The sequence below is a fragment of the Meles meles genome, chromosome 9 (assembly GCF_922984935.1).
Source record: "Meles meles chromosome 9, mMelMel3.1 paternal haplotype, whole genome shotgun sequence".
NCBI classification, from domain to species: Eukaryota; Metazoa; Chordata; class Mammalia; order Carnivora; family Mustelidae; genus Meles; species Meles meles.
Genome location: NC_060074.1, coordinates 3,154,305 through 3,173,035, shown reverse-complemented (window position 1 = coordinate 3,173,035; position 18,731 = coordinate 3,154,305). Strand labels below are relative to the sequence as shown.

Below are 18,731 nucleotides of genomic sequence, written 5' to 3'. Positions count from 1 at the left end.
GAGAGAATGTAGTACCCTGGAACAGAAGAACGTATTTCAGGACAGAATGTGTTTTCACGTGGGCTACGAGGCTGTGGGGCAGGTAGTATATAGTGTAGAATGCATGTAGAGTGTACAGTGTTGGGGAACTGAAAGAACAGAGTGGCTGGAATGTGGTAAATGAGTAGTAAGAGAGATACTTGAGAAAGTGGTTGGGGGCCTTGAAGACTTTGATAAAGTATTGGTTTTAATCTAAGAGAAATAGTTATGGAAGAGTTTTAAGCAGTAGAAGGCAAAACTCTTATCAAGATCTGTGTTATTAAAAAGAGCACTCTGGCTAGTGTATGGAGAAGGAATCAGTAGGTCACAATCACTGGGGCATGTTAAAAGGGTGGTATGAGAAGGTTTCAAAACTGGATGGCTGTGCACTTTTTGAGGTAAGTGATACTAGAAGAGAGATGATAGGAGTTGGGAGAAGTCATGAATTCAACTTTAGAACTATCTTGTTTGAGGTGCTACGAGATACAGTAGAATGCTGCTAATTTTTTCAAGTCTAGGAATGTTTCGGCAAGTAGAACTGGAAAGAATTTGAATGCTTGTATTGTTATCTCAGTTTCATTAAATGAAGCAATCTTGGAATAGACATGTGGATTATAAAACTAGAGGATCACAGTTAAGGACCTCGTAAATACCAAGAAGTTGTATACTGGCAGGTATTTGCATATATGCTATTTTCACTTGTTACCAGTAGAGGGAATAAGGGAATTTAAAAAAAAAAAAAAGAAGGCTAAGAAAAGAATAAATGCAAGTGATTTTATTAAGTATAAACATTCTTGGTGTAGGACTAAAGATTATTGCATCACTTTAAATATCTTGAATGCTAGGGAGGAGTCAATATGGCGGAGGAGTAGCAAACTGCGACGACATCAGGTATCAGGAGATCAGCTAGATAGTTTATCAAACCATTCTGAACACCTACAAATCCAACAGGGGGTCGAAGAGAAGAAGAGCAGCAATTCTAGAAACAGAAAATCAACCACTTTCTGAAAGGTAGGACCGGGGAGAAGTGAATCCAAAGCAATGGGAAGATAGACCATGGGGGGGGGGAGGGGCCGGATCCCAGCAAGCGGCAGAGCAACGGAGCACAAAATCAGGACTTTTAAAAGTCTGCTCCACTGAGGGACATCACTCCAGAGGCTAAGCTGAGGTGGAGCCCTCGTGGGGACAGCGTGGTCTCAGGTCCTGCCGGGTCACCGAAGGATCAGGGATATCTGAGTGCCACAGAGCTAGCAGGTATTACAGCAGGGAAGCTGGCTACAGAGACATAGCCAATGAGGGAGCTCTCAGCTCGGGGTTACCTTGAACTGTGATCCGTGGCTCAGTCAAGCCACTGTTCCTTGAGCAGGGACCCCACAAGTGGCAGATCTGGGGAGACCTCTCTGGAAGAGCAGCAGTGATCTGCTGGGTTCAGAGACTCCAGGTGGGGCTGTGTGTCAAAGACAAGAGACGCTCGGTCACAGGCCGGGTGAGCTCAGCGCAGGGCTGGAGGCCAGGGAGACGGGAGTGATTGAGCGCTTTTCTCTGAGGGCGCACTGAGGAGTGGGGCCCTGAGCTCTTGGCTCCTCCAGGCCAAAGAGTGGGAGGCCACCATTTTCATTCCTGTCATCCAGAATTCTATGGAAAGCAATCAGGGAACAAAAGCTCCCCAAAGCAAACCCAGGCTAAGTGGATTACTTAGCCCGGCCCCTGGTAAGGGCGGTGCAATTCCTCCTCAGCAAAGACACTTGAGAATCACTGCAACAGGCCCCTCCCCCAGAAGATCAGCAAGAAATCCAGCCAAGACCAAGCTCCCTTACCAAGGGAAACAGTGGAATTCCAGAGGAGGAGAAAGCAAACCATGGAATTCATGGCTTTCTCCCCATTATTCTTTAGTCTTGCAAAGTTAATTTTTTTTAATTTTATTTTTTTTCTTATTCTAATATTTTTAAACTTTTACTTTTCCCTCTTTTAATGTTTTTTAACTAGTTTATCTTAACAGTAACTTTCATAAAAAATAAAAATCTTTTTGAACCTTCATTATTATAGTCATATTTTATCCTTCATGTATCTAACTTTATTTTTTGTATATACATAGGGTTTTTTTCTTCTAAAAAATTTTAGGATACAACTTCTTCTAATATATCAAAATATACCCTAAATCTAGCACAGGACTTTGTTCTTATCTCCAGCCTGAACAAATTCTCTCCACTTTCTTTTTCTTTCTTTTCCCAACCAACTTATCAACTCCTTTTTTAGAATTTTTTTAAAATTTTCATCTTTACAGTCATATTCCATCCCTTCATCACGTTTACCTTTATTTTCACACACATACATGTTTCTGTCTTAAAAATTTTGGAAGGTAGTTTCTTCTGAGAGACCAAAGTACTCCCACAATTAAGTGGGTGGCTCTGTTCTATTCAACAGTCTAATATCTATATTTTTTCTTCTTTTTTTCTCTTAATTTTTTTTTTTGGACTTCTTTTTACCCTCTTTCTTCCCCCCACGATTTGGTGTCTCTTCTGATTTGGTTAACACACATTTTTCTGGGGTCTTTGCCACCCATTTAGTATTTTATTCTCTCCTTCATATATTCTTAATCTGGGTAAAATGACAAGGTGGTAAAACTCACCACACACACAAAAAAAAGAACAAGAGGCAGTACCAAAAGCTAGGGACCTAATCAATACAGACATTAGTAATATGTCAGATCTAGAGTTCAGAATGACGATTCTCAAGGTACTAGCTTGGCTTGAAAAAGGCATTGAAGATATTAGAGAAATGCTGTCTAGAGAAATAAAAGCCCTTTCTGGAGAAATAAAAGAACTAAAATCTAACCAAGCTGAAATAAAAAATGCTATTAGTGAGGTGCAATCAAAAATAAAAAAATCAAAAGCAGACTCTTACTGCTAGGATAAATGAGGCAGAAGAGAGAATTAGTGATACAGAAGACCAAATGATGGAGAATAAAGAAGCTGAGCACAAGAGAGACAGACAACTACTGGACCACAGGAGGAGAATTTGAGAGATAAGCGATAACATAAGACAAAACATTAGAATAATTGAGATTCCAGAAGAAGAAGAAAGAGAGAGGAAGCAGAAGGTATATTAGAGCAAATTATTGTAGAGAATTTACCCCAACATGGCAAGGGGAGCAAGCATCAAAATCCTAGAGGCTCAGAGAACCCCCCTCAAAATCGGTAAGAACAGGTGCACACCCTGTCATCTGATAGTAAAACGTACAAGTCGTAGTGACAAAGAGAAAATCCTGAAAGCAGCCCAGGACAAGAATTCTATAACATACATGGTAAAAATATTAGATTGGCAGCAGACTTAATCACAGAGACCTGGCAGACCAGAAAGAACTGGCATGATATATTCAGAGCACTAAATGATAAAAACATGCAGCCAAGAATACTATATCCAGCTAGGCTATCATTGAAAATAGGATAGAGAAAACTTCCGGGACAAAAACTGAAAGAATTTATAAACACTAAACCAACTCTACCGGAAATATTGAAGGGGTCCTCTAAGCAAAGAGAGAGCCTAAAAGTAGTAGACCAGAAAGAAATGGAGACAATATACGGTAACAATCACCTTACAGGCAATACAATGGCACTAAGTTCATATGTCTCAGTAGTTATCCTGAATGTAAATGGGCTAAATGCCCCAATCAGGAGACACAGGGTATCAGAATAGAGTATAAATAAACAAACAAACAAAAAAACAAACACAATAATATGCTGTCTACAAGAAACTCATTTTAGACCCAAAGACACCTCCAGATTTAAATTGAGGGGGTGGAAAATAATTTACCATTCTAATGGACATCAAAAGAAAGCTGGGGTGGCAATCTTTATATCAGATCAATTCGATTTTAAGCCAAAGACTATAATAGATGAGGGAGGACACTATATCATACTCAAAGGGTCTGTTCAACAAGAAGATCTAACAATTTTAAATATCTGTGCCCCTAACATGGGAGCAGCCAACTATATAAAACAATAACAAAATTAAACACATCAGCAATAATATAATAATAGTAAGGGACTTTAACACCACCCTCCCTGAAATGGACAGATCATCCAAGCAAAAGATCAACAAGGAAATAAAGGCCTTAAATGACACAGTGGACCAGAAGGACATCACAGATATATTCAGAACATTCCATCCCAAAGCAGCAGAATACACATTCTTCTCTAATGCACATGGAACATTCTCCAGAATAGATCACATCCTGGGTCACAAATTAACCAGTACCAGAAGATTGGGATCATTCCCTACATATTTTCAGACCACAGTGCTCTGAAGCTAGAAATTAATCACAAGAGGAAATTTGTAAAGAGCCCAAATACATGGAGGCTAAACAGTATCCTTCTAAAGAATGAATGGATCAACCAGGAAATTAAAGAAGAATTGAAAAAATTCATGGAAACAAATGATAATAAAAATACAGCAATTCAAAATCATTGCAAAGGCAGTCCTGAGAGGAAAATATATAGCAATACAAGTCTTTCTCAAGAAACAAGAAAGATCTCAAGTACACAGCGTGACTCTAAATATATAGGAGCTGGAGTAAGAACAGCAAAGAAAGCCTAAACACAGCAGGAGAAGAGAAATAGCAAAGATCAGGGCAGAAATCAATGAAATAGAAACCAAAAAAATGGTAGAACAAATCAATGAAACTAGAAGCTGGTTCTTTGAAAGAATCAACAAGATTGATAAACACCTGCCCAGACTTATCAAAAAGAAAAGAGAAAGGACCCAAATAAATAAAATAATGAATGAAAGAGGAGAGATCACAGCCAACACCAAAGAAATACAAGCAATTATAAGAACATATTATGAGCAACTATACGCCAGCAAATTGGACAATCTGGAAGAAGTGGATGCATTCCTAGAGACATATAAACTACCAAAACTGAACCAGGAAGAAATAGAAAACATGAACAGACCCATAACCAGTAAGGAGATTGAAGCGTTCATCAAAAATCTCCAAACAAATAAGAGCCCAGAGCCAGACGGCTTCCGAGGATAATTCTACCAAACATTTAAAGAAGAATTAATTCCTATTCTCCTGAAACTGTTCCGAAAAATAGAAATGGAAGGAAAACTTCCAAACTCATTTTATGAGGCCAGCATTACCTTGATCCCAAAACCAGACAAGGATCCCATCAAAAAAGATAATTACAGACCAGTATCTTTGATGAACACAAATGCAAAAATTTGCACCAAAATACTAGCCAGTGGGATCCAACAGTACATTAAAAGGATTATTCACCACGACCAAGTGGGATTTATTCCAGGGTTGCAAGGTTGGTTCACATCTGTGAATCAATCAATGTGATACAATACATTAATAAAAGAAAGAACAAGAACCACAAGATACTCTCAATAGATGCTGAAAAAGCATTTGACAACGTACAGCATCCCTTCCTGATCAAAACTCTTCAAAGTGTAGGGATAGAGGGCACATACCTCAATATTATCAAAGCCATCTATGAAAAACCCACCGCAAATATCATTCTCAATGGAGAAAAACTGAAAGCTTTTCCGCTAAGGTCAGAAGCACAGCAGGAATGTCCATTATCACCACTGCTATTCCACATAGTACTAGAAGTCCTAGCCTCAGCAATCAGACAAAAAAAAATTTAAAGATATCCAAATCGGTAAAGAAGGGGTCAAACTATCGCTCTCTGCAGATGATACTTTATGTGGAAAACCCAAAAGACTCCACTCCAAAACTGCTAGAACTTGTACAGCAATTCAGTAAAGTGTCAGGATATAAAATCAATGCACAGAAGTCAGTTGCATTTCTGTACACCAACAGCAAGACAGAAGAAAGAGAAATTAAGGAGTCAATCCCATTTACAATTGCACCCCAAACCATAAGCTACCTAGGAATAAACCTAATCAAAGAAGCAAAGAATCTGTACTCAGAAAACTATAAAGTCCTCATGAAAGAAATTGAGGAAAACACAAAGAAATGGAAAAACGTTCCATGCTCATGGGTTGGAAGAACAAATATTGTGAAAATGTCTATGCCACCTAAAACACGCTACACTTTTAATGCAATTCCTATCAAAATACCATCCTTTTTTTTTTTTTCGAAGAAATGGAACAAATAATCCTAAAATTTATATGGAAGCAGAAGAGACCTCGAGTAGCCAGAGGAATGTTGAAAAAGAAAGTCAGAGTTGGTGGCATCACAATTCCACACTTAAAGCTCTATTACAAAGCTGTCATCATCAAGACAGTATGGTACTGGCTCAAAAACAGATACACAGATCAATGGAACAGAATAGAGAGCGCAGAAATAGACCCTCAACTCTATGTTCAACTAATCTTTGACAAAGCAGGAAAGAATGTCCAATGGAAAAAAGACAGTCTCTTCAACAAATGGTTTTGGTAAAATTGGACAGCCACATGCAGAAAAATGAAACTGGACCATTTCCTTATACCACACGTGAGAATAGACTCAAAATGGATGAAGGACCTCAATGTGAGACAGGAATCCATCAAAATCCTTGAGGACAATACAGGCAGCCACCTTTTCGACCTCAGCCACAGCAACTTCTTCCAAAGGCAAGGGAAGCAAGGGCAAAAATGAACTATTGGGACTTGATCAAGATCAAAAACTTTTGCACAGCAAAGGAAACAGTTAACAAAACCAAAAGACAACTGACAGAATGGGAGAAGATATTTGCAAACAACATATCAGATAAAGGGCTAGTATCCAAAATCTGTTACAAGCTTCTCAAATGCAACACCCAAAGAACAAATAATCCAATCAAGAAATGGGCAGAGGACATGAACAGACACTTTTGCAAAGAAGACATCCAGATGGCCATCAGACACATGAAAAGTGCTCCACATCACTCGGCATCAGGGAAATACAAATCAGAACCACAGTGAGGTACCACCTCACACCAGTCAGAATGGCTAAAATTAACCAGTCAGGAAATGACAGATGCTGGCGAGGATGCGGAGAAAGGGGAACCCTCCCACACTGTTGGTGGGAATGCAAGCTGGTGCAACCACTCTGGAAAACAGCATGGAGGTTCCTCAAAAAGTTAAAAGTAGAGCTACCCTACGACCCAGCAATGGCACTACTGGGTATTTACCCTAAAGATACAAACATAGTGATCCGAAGGGGCACGTGTACCCGAATGTTTATAGCAGCAATGTCTACAATAGCCAAACTATGGAAAGAACCTAGATGTCCATCAACAAATGAATGGATAAAGAAGTTGTGGTATATATATACAATGGAATACTATGCAGCCATCAAAAGAAATGAAATCTTGCTGTTTGCAATGACGTGGATGGAACTAGAGGGTATTATGCTGAGCGAAATAAGTCAATCAGGGAAAGACAATTATCATATGGTCTCCCTGATATGAGGAAGTCGAGAGGCAACATCGGGGGTTTGGGGGATAAGAAAGGAATAAATGAAACAAGATGGGATCGGGAGGGAGACAAACCATAAGAGACTCTTAATCTCACAAAACAAACTGAGGGTTGCTGAAGGAAGGGGGGGTCGGGAGAGGGTGGTGGGGTACTGGACATTGGGGAAGGTGAGTGCTGTGAACCTGGCGATTCACAGACCTGTATCTCTGGGACTAATAATACATTATATGTCAATAAAAATAAGATATCTTGAATGCCAGATAATTAACAGAATAAACTATGATTTGAATGGTATTAATGAATTTTCACATAATATAGCTTTAGATTATGCATATTTTTCTTTGCTTATCATTTGGAAAGAAACCTTTTTTTATTTAAATTCAAATAGCCAACATATAGTGCATCATTAGTTTTTGATGTGTTCAATGATTCATTTTCACTGTTTACTATTTCAGAGATTATTAAAAATAGTGATAAGGAAATTTTACATTTATTGAGTATTATATACAGAAAGTTATGCCATAAAATATTTTATTGACTTCTGTCAAAATGAAAACATGAAAAATTTGAGAAATACTCAAGTTAGAACAATTTAATAGATGTCTTCTGTGATATTGATTGCATTGGAAAGTACTTAGTAATATTTTTAGTATAGATTCACATACCAGACAGAAATGGCCATTTGATCTCAAAGAGTTCGATTCGTTTTTTTAATTTGAATCATTACGATCTCTTTTCATTATTTAATTACAGGCCTATTCCCTGATGTGGGTGGAGGTTATTTCTTGCCACGACTTCGAGGAAAACTTGGCTACTTCCTTGCATTAACGGGCTTCAGGCTGAAGGGAAGAGATGTGTACGCAGCAGGAATCGCTACACATTTTGTAGATTCTGAAAAGGTAATTACTGGGATTGCATGTTGTCTTGCAAGGGAAAGGAGTGTAAGTGGTTGAGATCTCAGGCTTTTGGTTAGATGTGGGTCTGAATCCAGGATCTACTGTTTAAAGCTCTGTGACCTTTGGGAAGGTAATTAAGCTCTCCAATCATGTTTTCTCATGTATAAAATGGAGATAATTATGTCTGGATTCAGGACTGTTTTGCTTGGTACCTTCATCGAATATTTTTTCATGAATAATTACACTTTGGTTAAAAACAATACCTTCTTTAAGGAAATCTAATATAGAAGAACCTAAATTTATATATGAAAAGATAAGCTTTTATTTTATAAAAACATCTTTGAAAAGTCCTCTTGGTTGTGAGTTTCCCTGCTAGTGCATTTAAGAGTTAAATTTGTAAAATATGGTTTTAAAAATTTTTCTAAAGGGTGTTGAAAGGGACACATACTACTTAGCTTTGTCCTTTTTCTTTTCTTTTCTTTTCTTTTTTTTTTTAAATGTGCCCAATTTTCTTAGCACAGAATAGCACAGTGGCAAAGAATGTACAGACAGACACCTTAGGGTTAAATCCTAGCTTGAATTGAGCCTCTTTGTCCCCCCTAGTTTGCTCGACTCTAAGTGGGGATGGTAGTTCCTCCCATAGTAGTTGAATCTCTTAGTGGTTAGTATAGCAGAAAATCCAGTCCTAGGTGGTATTGCCTCAGAATTTCCAGCAAGAAATTTAGGGTTTATTCTGCTTCATCTGGGAGCTCACTCTCCTCCAACAGGCTTCTGTTACCTTTCAACCCACGAGCCAGTTAACTACATCAGCTAACCCACCTTGCTAGTGTGTTCTGTTTCTGGAACTGTGGGGTGAACTTAGCTTGCAGGAGGAAGCACATCGATCTCCGAATGGATTCTGATCCTGAGAGAAGGATGTTCTGGGGTAGGAGAAAGAATGTCCTGACAAAATATGAGAACCTTCTGTCACATTGCTTCAAGTGTCAGATCTCTCTCCATGTCCGTGGTCACCTTGGGTACGTGGCTGCCCCATCCTTCCCTTGAGCCGTAACAGGCAGCAAACATGGGCACTGTCATCTACTCTGGAGGATACCCTTATTAGAGCGGAATGTAGTGAGGATGGGAGAGAGCCCGGATCCGCACTTGCTCCCTTCTTGGTCGGCCTGCCGGCTGGTGATTTACACAGTGTGTAAACACCACTCGCAGGGCCTGCACAGGGTAACAGAAATGGGTCGTGAATGTTAGGGATGAAACTAGAGGTGGGTGCAAAAGATGAAAGGTAAATAACCATCTGTCTCATCTGACAAAGAATATAGAGAAAGTACTCCGCGGGTTGAAAGGAGGAAAACTGGAAGTTTCCTCATAGAGGTTGCAGTTGAGCTGGGCTTTGGGAGGAGTATTGTCAGGAGAGGCGTTCTAGGAAGAGGAAATGTGTAGTGAGCAAGCGAGTGGGCAGGAGAACTGAGCTGTGTTTTGGAAACAGCAGAAAGTCTCACTTGGCTGAGCGTGGCGTAGTGTGTGAGGGCCGTGGATGGAGAGCCAAGTGTGGCCGTTTTACAGAGCTGTGCGCTGACTGCGGTAACCGTTACCACCGGTGGCGATTTTAGTTAAGATTGATTAAAGTTTATCATTCACATCTCTGGTTGCAGTACTGCATTTCAAGTGTTTAATAGAGAGAAACAAAGATGAACGTGTCTCCTCTTTAGTTTCTTCCATCTTTGTCTAGTTCTTCGCAAGGCAGCATTTGCTGTGTGGGAATGTGTGTGCATTTAACTTCAGAGAAAATTGCCTTCCTGATTCAGCTGAAGAGAGCACATCATAATTTTAAGACAAGTATTTTTAAAAAGAGTACAAGGTTTCTTAAAAAAAAGTCTCTGTTTTATATTGGGGTTCAAATCTGTCTTCCTTTTTTTCCCCCCTTTTAGTTGGGCATGTTAGAAGAAGATTTGTTAGCCCTAAAATCTCCTTCAAAAGAAAATATTGCAGATGTCTTGGATGCTTACCATGCCAAGGTAATCTTGTCAGTATTCTAGCTTCAGATTGTAATTCACGGGGCAGGGGAAATGATTGAAAAATTAGCAGTTGCTGAATATGATAGTTTGTGGATACAAAGGCGCTGGGATTGATTAACACGAAAGCTTGATGGAAGGATCAGAGCTTCAGAGTTGCTGGATAGCCATCCAAGAGCATGGCTTCTTTGCAGCACAACAACACAACTTGTCTTCTGATTGCTGGTGAATTTCAGCATGTAGCCTTGTGACTGGTCCTCGCAAGGACCTCCTCAGTGCACCGTGACGTGTTTGTAATGGCTGTTCAGTGCTGGTGCTGTTGAGCTGCTGACGTGCAACTCTGGTGCGCATCTAAATGCGATGACCGGTCTACTGCAGTCTTCACCTTCAATTCCTGACTTATGTTCTGTAGCTTGAGTTTTCTTTTAAGAGCCAAAAATCTTTAATATTGTTACATGACTTCTAGTAAAACATGATGGGTAGAATACAAGCTCTCTTCTAAAACCCCACTACAATTGTAAAAAAACAATAGAAAAGGCACAAATCCCCAAAGACAAACAAAACAGAAAAGGAACAGGTAGGTATGAGAAGTCAATATTTTGGAAGCTTGAAAACAGAAGGACGAGGAGAGCTACCCTAGATTTGAGAATACTGCAGTATCTTCTCCTTCAGTAGGGGAAGCCAGTAAGAAGCAAGCAGTTCTCGCCCTCTGCCCTCTCTAAGGGGCCAGAGTCCCCAGAAGACTGGGATGTGGAGACAGGCCGAGAGACGAGAGGAGCGGTTGGGCCTCCAGAATTCTCCAGAATTCTCCCTGCTGCGGCACCAGCTACCCTGTCGTAGGGTGGCTGAAGAGTAGGAATTTACCGCTTAGGTCCAATCAGACAGACCCAGCTGACCGCGGGGGAGGACGAAATGAAAGTGCTCTACTAAAGAGGCAGAACATGATAAACGGGAAGACCTCCAGTCTCTTTTCCTAGTTGGCTTCCAGGCTATTAAATACCCTCGGTCTTGGTCTGGGCAGTTATAACAAAGATACCACAGGCTGGGTGGCGTAAACAACACAAACTTATTTCTCACAGTTCTGGCGGTTGGAAACTCCAAGATCAGGTGTCAGATAAATAGATTCCTGTGAGGACCTGCTCCTGGTTTGCAGATGGACAGACACCTTTCTATGTCCTCACACCGCAGAGTGAGCTCTTTCTGGTCTCTTCTTACAAGGGCACTAATCCCTTCGTAAGGGCTCCACCCTCTTGACCCTCTTGACCTCTCAAGAGACCCCCCCCCAAGTACCGTCACTTTGGGGATTAGAGGTTCAACATGAATTTTGGGGTGACACAAACATTAGGTCGGTAGCACCATCCCACTCCCTAAGCAGTGCATTTGAAGAAAAAGGAAAAACCTGTTGAGGCTGCATTTGAGGACCCCCTCAACAATGAACACCCAGGTCTTTGCCTAGTCTTTTGTGATGCATCAGACAATGACAGTCCTATAACTGTGATTGACTTCACACAGGAAGCTACTTCATTTTAGTTCTTCATGCTGAAATTTTTTTTATGCCAAGTGTAAAAACAAATTGGTCAAAGCAAAAAAAGGCACTTGAAGCAAGCAGTGCCGGAAAAAGGACACTTAAAAAAAGAAAGAAAAATTATAGTTGTGAAAACTATAATTGTTCAGAAAGAGGAAAATATTTCATCTGTGAAATAAGAGCAGATTGAATACAGCAGTCAAAGAATTTTTTTAAAATGTGATAACAAAAGGGACAAACCCCACAACAGACTGGATTATAGCTGAAGGTTGAGGAAAACTGTAAGAGGACAAAAAGGATAATAAGCTGGAAAACGGAGAGGAAGGAACATTAGCGGGATTATTCCAGTAGGTTTATATCTCATTATTAGGAATTCATAATAGAGAAGAAAAAGGGGAGGAAATACTTAGAAAAGTAGTATACAAATTTGTTCAGAACCGAAGAACACGAATATGGGTTGACAGAGCCCCTGAAGCCTCAGTGTGGCAAGTGCCAACACTGAGCACGGGAGGGTTTCATCAGCTTTTGTCAGGGCATTTGACAGTCTCTCATGTTGTACATATAGCATGGGTCAGAGTGAGTGGGAGTCGAAGGGCCTTACCAGAGAGTTCTGCTAAATGTGTGGGCGTTAGTTTATAGATAAATCATCTTGGCCTTTTTGTTTCTTTCTCAGTAATTTGGATGACAACGTTGATAGCATTTTGATCAAATTGATTTGAAATTAAGAAAAAAATTAGGTAAAGGATTATGGATTAAAAAAAAAACCTTCAAGTTTAGAGTGACCTGTTTAATAGTATCAGTGTGAAAGGTAACGAATGTATGGGGAAACACTCCCGTGTTTTCCGTTACTCTCACACTACTACCACATTCACAACTCTTCCGACCCTAGGTGTGTGGCTTCTATGCACGGAGCAGTCAGCGCAGCACCAGCCAGGTGTAATTCATTCATTTCGGGAGTGACCCTGTCTGCCTGGAGTTGGCAGGTCCCGCACCCTAAGAGCTTGTTCCCACTTGAGATGCCAGTCACAAGTCCTGTCTTGTCACCTGTACTTCTCATTGGCCATAAATCAGGGTGCTCATGACCCCTTAGGTTCGATAATTTGCTAGAATTTCTCACAGAACTTGGAAACATCTAGTGTTTGTTGGTTTAATACAAAGGATACAAGAAAGGATATGAGTGGATAGTCTGCTGAAGGCTACACAGGGCAAGGTCTGGAAGGGTCTCAAGTCCAGGACATTCTGTCCCAATGAGGGTGGGATGTACTACTCTACCCACTTGTATTTTTTTTTAAAGATTTTACTTATTTATTTGACACAGATCACAAGTAGGCAGAGAGGCAGGCAGAGAGAGAAGGGGAAACGGCTCTTGCTGAACAGAGAGCCCGACATGGGGCTTGATCCCAGGACCCTGAGATCATGACCTGAGCCAAAGGCAGAGGCTGAACCCACTGAGCCACCCAGGCGCCCCTGTCCCCTCTTGTGGATGTGTTCATTAACCCGGAGCTCTCCAGCACCATCCTTTTGGACTTTTGTGGTGGCTTTATTACATAGTCACTATTGATTAAATTATGAGCCATTGGTGATGGAACGCAAACTCGAACCCCTCTTCCCTCACTGGACGCGGAGGGAGGCAGCAGATAGGGGCAGTGCCGGAGCGGGCTTGATTAGAAGGTGGACTGAAAGTTCCCTCTTCTAATCACAGGTGGTTTCCCCTGGAGACCTGCCCCATTCTTGGGAGCTTTCTGAAAGTCACCTGTCACAGTACCTGTGATGGAATGGGGCCTGTTACGAATAACAAAGGGCCCATTTCACCTTAATTTAGGGACAAAGGACCAAATACAACAAAAATGCTCTTCTTAAAGAAATTTCAAGATTTTGGGGAGCTGTGAGCCAGGAATAAAGAACAAATATATAGGCAAAGACTGAATATATATTTATTATTATATTTTTTAAGATTTTATTTCTAAGTAATCTCTCTATACCCAACGTGGGGCTCAAACCTGCAGCCCCATGGTCAGGAGTCACATGCTCTACCAACTGAGCCAGCCAGGTTTCCCTGTATTTCTTATTTTAAGTCACAGATCACAATAGAGATAAATGAAAATTTTGGATTTCAGTCCAAAGTACCAAAGTCATAAAAGTACAGCATGGGAGAAATGTAGCCTATAACAGCACCGGTTTAAAAAAGAAAAAAAAAAAAAAAAAAGACGCTAGCACTTTCCCCAAAGTAACTCAGACTTAGTCCAGTCCGTAAAAACATTGTATCCAAACACACAAAGATGCGTGGAGCCCGACGCACTCGGCTGGGGTCCAGTCGTACCTGTAGTGACTGTGCCCGCTCCACACTTGGTTAACGGGCTCCGCGGAAGCAGCACCTGACTGTGAGGGGCCAGCAAGCTGCGGTCTGAGAAAAGAGGTGGAAGCGGGAGTCACCAGAACGGTGAACATGAGAGGATGGACTTGGCCCCAGATTTTAAAAAAATCATGATTACGGTTATTCAGGCACTGCGAGCTCCTTCTCACGCTCGTGTTTTCTCTCCCGGAGGTCGTGCTGCAGACATGTCGGGGATGTTGGTGGGAGTTTTCCATATCAAATGGAAATTTGGGCAGGGTGACCTCTCAGGTCCCTCACATCCTTAATTCGTTGCCATACTTTAGCGATAATGTAGCAAATAGAATAATATAGCAGTAAAAATAAAAGAACATGTTTTGCCGTTGGCACTTTTGAGAACCAGTCTGGAATAACCCATCTGAGTTTTGAACATGTGGTTACTATTTCTGAGACTGCTGGATATAATTAGACTAAAAGTGATAATCTGTCACAAAGTGTATCATTAAATAGGATAACATTTTAAAGGGTTTTTAGAAGATTTGGGTTGCTTCAAATAAATCACAAGATTTTTCTTTTTTAAACAGTCCAAGATTGATCAAGACAAGTCTTTTATACTTGAGGAACACATGGACAACATAAACAGGTACTCCGAGAGAGATCTCAGGTTCTCAGTATGTCTGTTCTTTTGGAAGGACTGCATTAAATTGACTTTGCGAACACTGTAATTACATTGTGTTCAATAATGCACTGCATTCTGAGATCAGATGGCATGGTGCTTATATTTATTTTGGTTAAAGTAGCTTCTTTCCTACTCTTTTGGGAGGAATATAAGTCCGTTATACTGAAATAATCTATCTCGCTGATTCGTTTTAGTGCAAAACATTTTTTTTTTTTAATGGGAATGGAGGCTGGAAAATAACAATTGAATTATCTTTTATCTTCGTAAAGTCATTTTTTTATGGTCTTACGAAGCTGATCAGCAAAAGATTTTTTGTGCAGTGGTTTGAGACATTGATAGACTGGCTTAAGGAACAAACAGGAGGATAGAAACTATTGGAAAATAACACAACTGTCTACATTTTAGAAGCATCAGTTTTTCACAGTTAAGGTATTTATTTATATGTAATAGATGCAAGGAAGCATAAGAGAAAATTTCGGCTTTATTTTGCACTAATAAAAGTAGACTGCAAATGCTTAGCCAGAGAAGCAAGGTTTTATTTTATCATCCTGTAAAATAGCTTGGGAAATTTTTCGTTATTGAAATGGAGTTTGGGGAAAGCCTGTGTTTAGATTCATTTCTATTTTGGAAAGAAGAAATTGCTTGCAGATTGGTGAAATCATGTGTTTCCTTTTTTATAGTTGGTTCTCGGCCAATACTGTGGAACAGATAATTGAGAATTTACAGCAAGATGGTTCATCTTTTGCCCTAGAACAGTTGAAGGTAATATATGGATCTTTTCTGTCCTGAGTGTGGTGAATCCTTGTGGTAGGAAGCCTCTCCAAAGCCTCTTGTGTCCAAGCTCCATGGCGGGGACATGAACCACTGCACAGGTTCTGGGGGGCGGGGGTGGGGAGGGTTGTCTTTTGTGTTTTCCTGAACTCACTTGAGTCTCAGAAAGTATTTTCACAAAACCTGTATCTAAACCAAGGGCCTTGTCTCCGTGCCGGATGTTGATAGCAAAGTTGAGCTGCTTTTAGGTCCCGTGAATGTAATAGAGAAAGACGTTAGTAGGCATGCCTCTTCTGCAGGGAGCCTTGTCCTGGGGGGAAGCATTTAAGGACATTTTTATTGGAAGTGTTGGGTTACTGGAGTATAGTCTTTTTTATAACGTATTGTAATTCTGCCATTAATGTATAAATTCGGTTGAATCTGCAACAGATCAGTATATGGTCTTTCGAAGCAGTAGGTTTAATTAAAAAACAAAGCAAAACAATTCTTGTTAAACTAGTAAGAGGCCCTTCTATACTCAGAGCTGAGTTTTAAGCAGTGTTTCTCAGTGTTAGGCACACTTGGATTTTTCTACAATGTGACTCGACTGGTAGCAGCAAAACAAAAGCTGTTTTTGTGTAAAGGGGTGCATGAGTACTGCCGTGCTCGGAACGTGAGTGTGCGACTCGGAGCATTTCGTGATGCTAGACGGCCCGTGTAAGCTTATGGGCAATTTAGAGGTCCTGATGTGTAGCTCACATTAGGGAAAACTTAACCTAAGTCTCCAGTTGCCATGCTCTTATGTACGTGTATGGACATTTTAATTGTGGTAAAATACATATAAAATTTACCATCTGCATCGTTTTAAGTATGTAATTCCGTTTTGTTGAGTATATTCACCTGGTTGTACAACCAATCGCCAGAACATTTTCATCTTCCAAAACTGAGTGAAACTTTATACCCATTCAGTAACAACTCCCCATTTCCCCCTTACCCCAGTGGCAGCTGCTGTTCTACTTTCTGTTGCTGCAAATATGACAGCTCTGGGGACGTCACGTGAGTGGAATCACATCGCATTTGCCCTACTGCGATTGGCTTCTATCACCTAGCAGGATGTTTCAAGGTTCATACATGTTGTAGCATGTACTAGATTTCATTGCCTTTTAAGGCTCAATAATACTCCCTTGTATGTGTATATACCACATTTTTCTCATCCATTGTTGATGGGCACTTAATTTGGGTTGCTTCTGCCTCTGTGCTTTTGTGAACAAAGCTGCTGTAAACATGGGTTCACAAATATCTCTTCAAGGGCACCTGGCTGGCTCAGTTGGTTAAGCAATTGCCTTCGGCTCGGCTCACGATCCTGGAGTCCCACATCGGGCTCCCAGCTCCACAGGGAGTCTGCTGCTCCCTCTGACCTTCTCCCCTCTCATGTTCTCTCTCACTGTCTCTCGCTCAAATACATAAATGAAATCTTAAGAAAAATCTGTTCAAGACCCTGCTTTTAATTCTTTTGGATATATACCCAGAAGCAGAATTTCTGCATTATATGGTAATTCTGTTTTTAATTGTTTGAGGAATCTCCATCCTGTTTTCCGTAACACTTGCACCATTTTATATTCCCACCAACAACAGTGCGTAAAGTTTGCCAACTCATTATTCTCTATCTTTTTTCTACCATCCTAATGGCTATGAGGTGACAGTTGATTGTGGTTTTGATTTACGTACCCTGATGGTTAGTGACACTGATGATCTTTTCGTATGCTTCTTGACCGTTTGTATCTTCTTTGGGAAATGTCTAGTTCAAGTCCTTTGCCCATTTTTTTACTTGGGTTTTGGGGGGTTTTTTTCCCTGTTTTTTATTTTATGTCTTTTAAGTGTTCCAGTGGGTTTTTGGTTTTTTAACACGACTGAGCTGCAGGAAATGCTATCCTGTTTCATCTCCCTTTTCTGGTAATAAGACTAGCAGGCTTGCCGAAGTAAAGAATGTTCTTCAGGGCCAATGAGGGAAGTGTTTATTTTTTAAAATTGCAAGTGATATCAGTAATCAAAGAAAGATGAGTAGCAGAGATTGAGACCCTACCCTCCCAAAGCCCAACTGTGTCAGCAAGGACACTACGCCAAGGAAAGGTATTTCAGTAGGATCACTAATCCTTAGTGCTAGAGAAGGAAGTCCGTGGCCAGAGAGAAAAATAAGAACAAGGAACAGGGTGTCCAGTTAGTGTCTGGGAAGGAGTTCCTGAGCAAATGGCCAGGGAAACCCATGTTGCTTTTGACTTGTGTTTTAGGTGTTTATTCTTAGTGATTGATATAATATAGGAGAGGAGAGGATAGCCTATGTGTTAAAGGCTTAAAGGGCATATAAGTTCCTTTTTTAAATATTAGATAACTTTTAAAATTCTTTGGAATTTCTTCTAATTACCAGTGTGGGATTTATGTATTTGTTTACTTTTTTTTAAAAAATATTTTATTTATTTATTTGACAGAGAGAGGTCACAAGTAGGCAGAGAGGCAGGCAGAGAGAGAGGAGGAAGCAGGCTCCCCGCTGAGCAGAGAGCCCGATGCGGGGCTCGACCCCAGGACCCTGAGATCATGACCTGAGCCGAAGGCAGCGGCTTAACCCACTGAGCCACCCAGGTGCCCATATTTGTTTACTTTTGAATGCTCATTTTGTGAAGAATAAAAGAAACTCAGTTTTATACTTGAAGTTAGTATTTTAGAATATGAAAAGCTCCTGTAAAGAAATCATACACATGAAAAATTTGGGGAAAAGGAAAACTAAGGATAATTAGGTATAGATTTTAAGAAAGAAGAACAAAATATTAGAGAAATTAAATTTTAAAGATTACTAATCTTTCTGTAAGCTTTGAGAATTAGCCATGTACTGTATTATTTTTTAAAATAAAGTGACAGGTGTTTATGAAGAATTAAGTGCTACAGAAATTGTTGTTCTGTTGTAAACAACTAGAAAACTGGACAAAATATAGGAAACAAGTGTTTGTTAATATTGGACAATGCAGGCAGCACAGGACTGATTCCCGAGAGCAAGGAAACAAAGAGAAATGCCCTAAGATTGACTTGGTTTCCTTCCTGCAGGAATTTTCAGAATATTGAT

At 40.3% G+C, this 18,731-nt stretch overlaps 1 protein-coding gene across 5 annotated transcripts in view; it reads left to right on the top strand.

Moving 5' to 3' along the window:
* Positions 1 to 18,731, top strand: part of HIBCH (3-hydroxyisobutyryl-CoA hydrolase) — a 104,442-nt gene that overhangs the window by 69,457 nt on the left and 16,254 nt on the right. For 4 of the 5 annotated variants that reach the window (XM_046019697.1, XM_046019699.1, XM_046019698.1 and 1 more), the window contains 4 exons: positions 8,179 to 8,324; positions 10,247 to 10,333; positions 14,772 to 14,830; positions 15,547 to 15,628. In XM_046019697.1, coding sequence (XP_045875653.1) covers positions 8,179 to 8,324; positions 10,247 to 10,333; positions 14,772 to 14,830; positions 15,547 to 15,628 — 374 coding nt within the window. The remainder of the gene's footprint in view (positions 1 to 8,178; positions 8,325 to 10,246; positions 10,334 to 14,771; positions 14,831 to 15,546; positions 15,629 to 18,731) is intronic. The other variant, XM_046019700.1, reaches the window with a different exon arrangement.